The 9,210-nt window shown below is 27.7% G+C and overlaps 1 protein-coding gene and 1 long non-coding RNA gene across 6 annotated transcripts; one reads left to right on the plus strand and one right to left on the minus strand.

Moving 5' to 3' along the window:
• The first annotated feature begins 1,674 nt into the window (after window positions 1–1,674).
• LOC145193044 (thymidine kinase, cytosolic-like) lies at window positions 1,675–8,664 on the plus strand. 5 transcript variants are annotated; one of them, XM_090073244.1, is made up of 8 exons: window positions 1,705–1,813; window positions 3,069–3,169; window positions 3,396–3,427; window positions 5,650–5,763; window positions 6,926–7,019; window positions 7,346–7,435; window positions 7,717–7,836; window positions 8,169–8,664. In XM_090073244.1, exons 3-8 carry the CDS (start codon window positions 3,411–3,413, stop codon window positions 8,355–8,357), a joined length of 624 nt encoding a protein of 207 aa, XP_089929370.1. In that variant the 5' UTR covers window positions 1,705–1,813; window positions 3,069–3,169; window positions 3,396–3,410; the 3' UTR covers window positions 8,358–8,664. The 5 variants fall into 5 exon arrangements, with proteins under 5 accessions (XP_089929369.1, XP_089929373.1, XP_089929370.1 ...); XM_090073245.1 differs by lacking the exon at window positions 1,705–1,813 and adding an exon at window positions 2,350–2,372; XM_090073243.1 differs by lacking the exon at window positions 3,069–3,169 and having other exon boundaries at window positions 1,675–1,813.
• LOC149878023 (uncharacterized) lies at window positions 1,763–7,978 on the minus strand. The gene is made up of 3 exons (XR_016447681.1): window positions 7,677–7,978; window positions 6,471–6,629; window positions 1,763–3,121 (listed from the first exon to the last, which is right to left on the minus strand). It is a non-coding gene; the product is annotated as an uncharacterized LOC149878023 (long non-coding RNA).
• Window positions 8,665–9,210: the final 546 nt, after the last annotated feature.

Raw genomic sequence — 9,210 nt, forward strand, 5'->3', positions numbered from 1 at the left:
TCATTTGCGATTCAAACTTCAAAATGAATAAAGGAAGATATTTAATTTTGTACATTTGTATGTTTTTGACCCTCGTTCCTCATCTTCTAAATGTGTTATTTTTATTTTTCTAATTTTTAGAAAAAAGGTAGAGACCATGCCAGATGATACTTTTTCTCTTTCGATACTTTAGATAAATTGGTTTTTACGCACGCTCTAAATTAGCGCTGATTTCTTTTAAACTAGATGCATTTGCTAAAACCAAAATGGTGCTTTGTAAACAATTTCACAGTTTTAAAAAAACTGTAAAAAAAAGGACCGCGAATATCAAAAACGAAAAAATTACTCCAGGCTTAATTTCAAGTGAAGAAAAAGGCATAAACTTGAATGTTATTTTGACAAACAATACAAGAGATCTGCAAGAGGAGAAATGCGGTTTATCAGAAGGAATTTCTCAGCCTTCATGAACAATTCATTTAAAGCAGAAGCTAAAGTTTTTATTTAACTGGATTTTCTTTTTTTTTTTTTGAACTCCATTTCGATTCTTTTCTTTTTATATTTGATTATTCTTTTAATTTATATTTATGTTTTGGTAAGTCTCAAATAGTTTTGTTAGCAAAGGAATAAATGAAATGGAAATTTTTATCTCTTTTACTTTTAGAAAATCTTTGGTAACAAGTCAAAAGCAAGACAGCTATGGTCGCAAGAAACAAGAAAAAATCTATGTAAAAAATTTTTTTACATAGGTCTAAAACAAACGGTTCAGGGGAAGGGGAGGGGGGCGTGGGGTCAGTGTCTAGAACCCCTACTTTTGATTGTGGTGAAAATTCGTTTTGAAATATTGTATTATGCTGTGAAATGTTCAATAAAAGTGTTTAATAACTTTTTTGCTTTGATTTAGATAAGACTATATGACCTCCTTTATCAACTTAGTAATATAAAACCTTAGAGTGTACCTTAAAACCTAAAACAAGTGGAGGGGACACACTTTTTCTTCTACCCACCTTAGCGTCCCATCCTCCAAAAAAAGCAAGTGTTGAAAAAAAGGAAAATATTTAAAGATGGAAAATAGTTTTTAATAACAGCAAAATTTACATCATCTTTTTAGCAACTCCCTTGAAATAGTATATTATTTCGAGGCCCAAACTCACCCAACTTTCCTCAATAACTCTTGGTAAAAATGACAAAAGGGTTAAAGGCTGTAGAAATTCATTAGAAATTCACCAAGTAAAAAAAACTGTTAATAAAAAAGAAAGCTTTGAAGATTGTTAAATTGTGTCAGCAGCCCTCATTATAAAATCATCTTCTCGTACATGTGCTACTAAAAGATGTGGTTAAGGCTGAATACTAATTACTTTAGAATAGTTTTGCTTTATAATTTTTCTAACACCAAACCATAATTTATAATACAGTTTTTAGTTGTTCTGAGCATTTTCAAGGTTGCAAAGGGGCCAATAATGGCAAAATGAACACGAAAGGGGTTGGGTTAAATAAAATTTTTGAAATTTTTTAAGTATTAGCTAAGCACCTATTTAACATCTTTCATAAAAATTTTAATGCAATATACACGAAACTCTATTTGCTCAAAGATTAAGCTGGCTTATAAAATAGTGTTTGTAAAATAGTTTGGGTAATATTTGTTTTAGCTTCATCAAATAATTACTTAGGATTTTACAATTTTTGTCGGTAGGCCGGTCCTTAGGCTCGCAGTTTACGCTCCAGCGTGCTTTTGAAGGTAAGCACTTTGCAAGCATTACATAGAAAAATGAGTCTGGACAAACTCTTGATTTATCGTCAGCATTCTCATCCCCATGTTAATAATGGACAAATACAGGTATAAAATCTTTTTAATATACATATATTTCAATCGGCTCAATAAATGCGAGATAATCTAAAACAGAATAAGATACACTTGTGTGAAATTAAAACTAATAAGATTTGCGGTTTTTGATCTGTTATATACTTTAGTTCCCTTATAAGGACATTTAATAATGCGGTTGAAAATCAACATGTTAACAAAATTTTAAAACAGTAACAAATTTGATAGGTGTTTTTTTATATTAGTTTATTTTATGATATTACTTTTGCAAAAAGTTGCCAGATTGCATTTTTGTGAGTCTGAAACTGCAATACTTAACAGAATACAATTTCAGTTAAAATATATATTGAAAAATATACACCAAAATGAAAATTCCATCATCATATTTTGTCATTAAGTATAGACATGGTAGTTTTCTACTTAAGGAAAAAAAAGCAAGGATGAGACTCTCAAAAGTGTGAAAACAGTAATTGAGATTGCCAAAACTCTAGTTCTATTGGTGGTTTAACAATTTTAAGAAGCAAATGCTGTGTTTATTATTCTTAAGATTACAAAGGAGAAAATATTAGGAAAGGTAAGAAAACATTTTGGGAAAATAAAGCAATCAAAATTTTTAAAGGTTTTAAAAGTAGTAAATGGTAAAAGCAAGTCTGAAGAGAAGGAAAGTATTACATTTTGAATAAGAGATTTGTGGGTATTGTAATGCATCTTTATACAATCACTCCACCACTATAAGCTAGTCTAGTGTTCATTACCCCAAAATTTGTAGAAAAAAGATTCTTTTAATGGAACTGTTGTTTGTAAGTCAAAGAAAAAAGTCTGATGCCAGTAGGTCTAAATTTTATAGTTGAAATAATTGAATGGTGAAGAGAGGAAAACTGAATCTTATGAAATTTAAAAAAAAAAAAAAGAGTTCATTGAAAGTGCCATATTTTTATATGTTCATTTAAAAATTGTATGCTAAATTGATTTCATAAATAAAATTTTATTCATTTTTGAATTGATTGTGAACAAGAGCATGAAGGTTTTAAATTTTTAAGCACCACAAACTGAGGTCAGAGAATGAGCATTTAAAGAAGTATTAAAATGATCACTAAATTTTAAGGAGTATGCTTATTTTGTTTAAAGATACTGAAGCAGCCAGTCCCAAATAAATTACCATTATCTTAATGTTTAAAAACACCACATTTTAGACAACTTCCACGCAGTTGCAGCTGAAATTGTGATTGGTCTTGAAAGGATTTTTATGTTTTTGGTTATTTCTCTTCAGATTATTCTTATCTTGCATGTAATCCAATCTTATCTTGCATGTAATCCAAGCAACTACAAAGAAAGCATGACATGATAATTAGATAATTCACACCATTTCAAGTAGAGCTAATTCATTATTTGTTTTAATTACTGTTCATTTTATGCAAATAATTTGAATATTCATTTTTAAATGCAATTAGAACTTAATATTCACTTTAGAATTTTAAAAATGAAATTTTAATATTCATTTTTAAGTTTTTTAAATTTAATATGATTTTTTTTTTACTTTAAAATTAATAAAGTTTTAATACTACAGTTCTTCTAAAAGCTTTATGGTTTTATTTAGTTGATTTTTGGTCCGATGTTTTCTGGAAAAACGTAAGTGGTTTTTAAATAATTATGTGTTCTAATTGTGTTGATATAAATTTAATCCTAGATTTTGATAAATTTTTGTAAGACTATTTGTTATCTAAGATAAGGAAATCCTTAAAATTCTTTGTCTCTGAGATATAATCTTTTAAAATATTTTACAACATTAAGAACCTTATTTTTTAAACAATTTTTGCTGAGACCTTCAAATTATATAATTTATAACAATTCTGTGAAGATATTATTATAATGTATTTACATATCAAAAAAAAAAAGAAGACATTTAGGACATATTAAAAAAAATTAAGTTTTAATACTCAAGCTTAAAATGCTAAAAATAAAAGCACCCACAAAGTAGAAAAATGGATTTTTAAAAGCTTGATGCATAAATATAAGTGTTTTAGAGTTAAATATTTGACTTGGTTGAATTTATAAACCAGGATTGGTGGACTGTAGTTTTTGAGAAAACAAGGTATTGGATGAAATTTAGTTAGAAGCTTGGAAGCCTTAAAAATGGTTCAAACTAGTTTTTAAAAAAGTTGTTTGCTCTTCAAATTCATGAAAAACTAAGATAAAACTAAATAATTTTAAGGGGTTTAAATTTTCTCTTTTTTACCGATATAAATAATCATGGGGAAGTCAAGTTATTGGAACAAGCATAAAGTTTCAGAAACTTTGAAAAATATTGTTGTGTTTTAACTTGCTGTTGATGTAACAAATTATTAACTAAAAATTTGTCAAATTTTTTATTCTCAAATATTTACTACAAGGAAATAAACATCGATTACTATAGAATTTCATTCATTTATCAGAAAAACTTTAAAACAAGATTGACATTTTAAAATAAATGCCGCGCTATGTTTACTCAAAGAATCAGAGAGTAAAACTTAAGTGTTTTTTAAGGTTACGTAAGAAAATGGAAAGAAAAAAATGAAATCAAAACTGCTTATACAAACTTCACTAATTTTTTCACTTCAAAAATTATAAGATTTCGTTATTTAGATGATATTTCATTGCATCTAGCGCCAACAGGTTAAACTTTTAAAGTTTAACTTAACAAAAGTAAGACATGACTATTAGTCCTCTTGAATCCTTGTACTGCATCTTTAAAAAAAACTGTATTCAGCAAATTCAAATGATATTTAAGCATGGTCATATGGTAGGGTGAACTTTAAATGCTGCATAGATGCTGCATGGCTTATGGCTATGTAATGGTGCTATTTAATTGATTGATTTCAATGAAAAATTTCAATGAGTTCACCTACAGAAGGAGTTACTAGGACAAACCTACATTTAAAATAGGACATCTGCCACTGATTCCAGTTAATATTCTCAATATTTCCATCAAATAAAGAACTTTATGTTCAGCACTTAGAAATTTCAAACTTGTTACTTTTGTATACTTGAAAGAACTCCACATAAAGTTCTCTTATGTAAACTATATATAGTAAGAGTTTTCTTACAGCACCAACTTTAATAAAAACTTGTTGCCAGGACACATTTAAGAGTACTTGTCATATTGGTAAAACTTATAAAACCTTTTACCAATGTTTCTTTTTTTGCTACCAATATGTCAATCAGTTCCTTCAACTTCCTAGCACTATTTACCATTCTCTGGGTAGTTGAAGAACTGTTATGAGTATCATCAATGCTTCAACTTTTGGGAACCAAATTTAATAATTTTACTTTTTCAAATTTTAACTTTGTGTTAAAATTTTAGTTTGTTTTACAGCATAGTTTCAGGTTGCTAAGCACTTCTCCTTTTTTAAGAGTTTTTTGTACTGGCTGCAAATTAATTTAATCAGATTACAGTAGTGAATAATAAAATGAAGAATAAGCATAAAGAAAAAAAAGTTTTTTTTTTTTTGAAATTTAAAACAAAATAAATGAGGCTGTTCAGAACCATTTTCAGGAATTCATACTTGCCACTGAATTATGTTCGATGCTTAGTTTTTTAAAAAAACTTATAGTCTGCCATGTTTACAAAATTATCCAATTATGTATTTTACCTCTAGAACACTCATCATAAGTTTTCAAGCTTTTTTTAAAAATCCTTTTTTCTACTTTGTTGATGTATTTTTGGTCCAATTTGAAACTCCCAGCAAAACTTATTTTAAAAATTTAAGGCTCCAAACTTAGTAATAAATAATTCCGCAAGGTTTTAACAAATTCTGAGATTGAAAAAAATCACTTGAAATTTTAGTACTTTTGAAATACTTATTTAAATTTAGAACTGAATTACTGAGGCGAATTACTCGTTACAATTTTGCACGGTACAAATGTTTATTAATTAAGTACGAAAAGGATACCCGTTATATTGGTAATGGGGTTGTTACACATGATCAGTAAGTTAATTTTATAATAAATAGTTCTGTAAAATTTCACTTATTGTTCTGTAAAGTTACTATTGCTTTGTAAGTTGATTGCAATTTCAAAAGTAGTTTCTGTTTGCATTTTTGTTTTTAGTTTTAATTAAGAAAAAAAAATTCAAATGTTTTATTAAAAGTTCTGATAGCAATAAAAAGTTTTTGAAATATAAAAATGTCTGACTAAAAGAATTTTTTAATGAAATCATAATGAAAAAAACTTTTCTAATATTCTTTTGAGACCTTTAAGTTTTGTTCAATTTTCATATTGACTTTCGTTGTGATCAAATTCTTTATGAGGGGTGAAATGAATGATTGAACCGCTCTCTTTATAAGATTTAAACCTAAGCACAATCCATTTATGTTTTCTCATTTGTTATTTTATAAAAAAATATTTCTCTTTGGTGAGGTGAGCAGATAATTTTCCCTATGATAACTTAACTAAATTTTTTTGCTTGTTGTAATCTTTTGTTGGTTAAGAGTTTTGTTGGTTAAAAGTTTGTTACTTTTTGTGTGTGGAAGTTCTGGCATTGTACGATTTAATTGTGCCATGGTCATCAAGCTATTTAAAGACACTTTTGCTTAAAGTTTTATATATTCCACTCTACAGAAAGAGAAATAAAAATACTTTTATGAGATAAAAATAATGAAAAAAAAAATAACATAAATAAATAAAAATTATTTACATTGTCATCTTTAAGTCTCCTTTTATCCCTTTGTGAAGGAGAAGTAAAAGAAGTATTGCCAGGTCGCAAAGTCATATTGGCTTCTTTTAAACTTTTCTGAGATGTGATGGAAGCCATTAAAGAATCTTCATCTATGATGCCATCTTTATTCCAGAAAAACTAAAAAATTTTTTTAAAACTATAAAAACTAAAACTTTTTGATTTAAAGAGTTTAAAGAAAAGAACTAAGAAGATTTGGATATATTGTAAAAAAGTCTCATCAAGGTCTATTATGCTCTCTCAGTCTCTAAGAACTTGTAAATTCTTTTCAGAAATTCAAGTAATCCTAAAAACTAAAATTAAGTTTCTATTCTGTAAAAAGCTAGTTGAATTTTCTTACCAAATCAATAAACAGACAATTCAGTTGATAGCTCTTGTAGGTTTTTTTTTATACATATACTTACTTTGTTAAACAGGCGTGTTCATCAAGCAGTTTCATGCTCGACCCTCAGAGATGTGAGACATATGACTGAAGAATTTGAAGTTATAGGTGTTGATGAAGGACAATTTGTGAGTTAATGTTTTATTTTAACTTTTTTCGAAATATTCTTCTAGAAATGTCAAAAATATTTTTAAAGTTGTCTGCAGTTTTTTTAAGGATAGAGGAATATAATAACTAAACATTTTCAAGAAATCACAACAGAATTTTAAGGGAACTTTATAACCTTTTTTTTTTTTTCTTTCTTTGTTTTTCTCCTTTATTTTTGAATGTTAAAAATGACAAAAAAACAAACAAAAAAGACCAAAAAAAAAAAATGACAAAAGTATTGTTGCAGTCTTTTAATATGCTTTACTAAAGTTTAATTAAAAATAATAGTTTCAATAGTTTTTTTTAGTACCCTGACGTTGTTCAGTTTTGTGAGGATATGGCTCGAATGAAAAAAACAGTGATTGTGGCGGCTCTTGATGGAGACTTTCAGCGCAAAGTATGAAGTATTTAAAATGATATGTATTGAAGACTACTACATCTTTATAACTGTAAGAGTGTGTGGAAATTCTCAAGTCCAATATACCTATCTACAGAAATTTTACAAACTTTGATTTGCAATGAAGACTTGCCTTAAATTAAAGTTGAAGAACACAATTTTTTTGATTTTTTTTTTTTTTGGGGGTGGGGGGGACTAGTTGTTGATAGGTTTTAGGTTCTTTATTCCCATTTTTTTGTACCTTCAAATTGCTTTCAATTGACTTTTCTTTTTTTTTTAAGCCATTTGGAAACATCATTGAGCTAGTTCCTTTAGCTGAAAGTGTTGTGAAGTTGTCAGCTGTATGTATGAATTGCTTTGGTGAAGCTTCATTTACAAAACGATTATGTCCAGATACAGAGGTAAACTCTTTACCTTGTTAAGCTTTTTTTTTTTTCTTTTTTTTTTATGTTTTTCTGTTAAAAACGATGTAAATCTACTTAAAAAGTGTTGACCGATTTTCTGCAAAATGCGTCTCCTAGTTGAATTTAACTTGGATCAAGTAAAGTCATGTTTAATTGCCTTTCAAATGGTGTCAGATTATATTTCAAAGCAAAACTGTGATTTTTATCAGTGCAGTAAACCTTTATCTTTATATACAGGATGCGATAATTGCAATATTTTTTTAAGAGAATCGCTTTTGAGCTTTAAGTATATTGATGCTAATCGCCAAGACTTTTTAATGTTTTTTTAGGTCGAAGTCATCGGTGGTGCTGATAAATACATGGCGGTTTGTAGAGATTGTCACAAAAAGAAAATAGACATAAATATAGTTGGCGCTCTGCATCAAAGAGCTGACGAAAATCGAACAACCTTAAAGGCTATTGATAATATACAATTGCCGACAGGCACGTTTCGAAAAAAGGAAAGCCTTTTAAGTTAATCCTCCTCTACGCAAATCGTTTTTGACGGCTAAAATTTTTGACACAAAAAAATGTTATAACTTGTAATGCTCTAAAAACCTTTAGAATGCAACTAGTTGTTCAGTTTAACAAAAGTGCATACTCTTAATAAGATTTTTAATATAAATGGTGTTAATATTTACTTTGGGTTATGTATATTTATATACGGTAATATGTTTTTTGTTTTTTTTGGCGTTGTTACATATCAACAGTAGAAAGCGATTCATTTATGTATGTGTATATATATATATACATACACACACACAATAAAAATCTCTGCTTTATTTATATTGGTTCATTTTTGCGATACACATTCCATTTTGTTTAAACCTCAAATATGTTTAGAAAATAAATATTTAAATTCTAACAAACAGTATAACGTTCACTTTTTTTCCACTCAAATTTCAAGTCACCAATTAAGTATATAAATGAATCTGGCTTAAGTCAGCATAGCTTCTTGACTAATATACTCTTCACGCTACTTGCAAAAGAGAAGAGGTGTGATTTTTGCAGCAAACTTTTTACCAGTTGGGTAAAAAAAAATATGTAATTACTGGTCTAAAAATCATTACTTTGTGTAATCTTGTTAAATAAGATGAATTACTAAATAGATTTATAATAAACATAGAAATTGCTTCATTGGCGTCTTAGACTTAACTATTGACACTAATTATTAACTTGTTGAAATATTAAAATATTGAAAACTCCTTCACATGGTGATGAATTATGTTGAAAATAACTTAGATGCTTTTTAACAAACAAAAAAAAAAAAAAAAAAAAAGGAAGCTTTTTAATAATCCCAACGTGCTAAATGAAATTTCATGATTTTGAAAT

This window comes from Hydra viridissima, unplaced genomic scaffold, assembly GCF_058129835.1.
Source record: "Hydra viridissima isolate aposymbiotic clone 2 unplaced genomic scaffold, HvirCarnegie_v1 scaffold_15, whole genome shotgun sequence".
In the NCBI taxonomy this organism is placed as follows: domain Eukaryota; kingdom Metazoa; phylum Cnidaria; class Hydrozoa; order Anthoathecata; family Hydridae; genus Hydra; species Hydra viridissima.

Excerpts from the sequence above, each read along its gene's own strand:
- LOC145193044 (XM_090073243.1), top strand. The coding sequence starts at position 1,745 with ATGAGTCTGGACAAACTCTTGATTTATCGTCAGCATTCTCATCCCCAT. Across the intron at positions 1,814-3,395 it reads TTAATAATGGACAAATACAG|TTGATTTTTGGTCCGATGTT; the intron begins GTATAAAATCTT and ends GGTTTTATTTAG. Across the intron at positions 3,428-5,649 it reads CCGATGTTTTCTGGAAAAAC|AACTGAATTACTGAGGCGAA; the intron begins GTAAGTGGTTTT and ends ATTTAAATTTAG.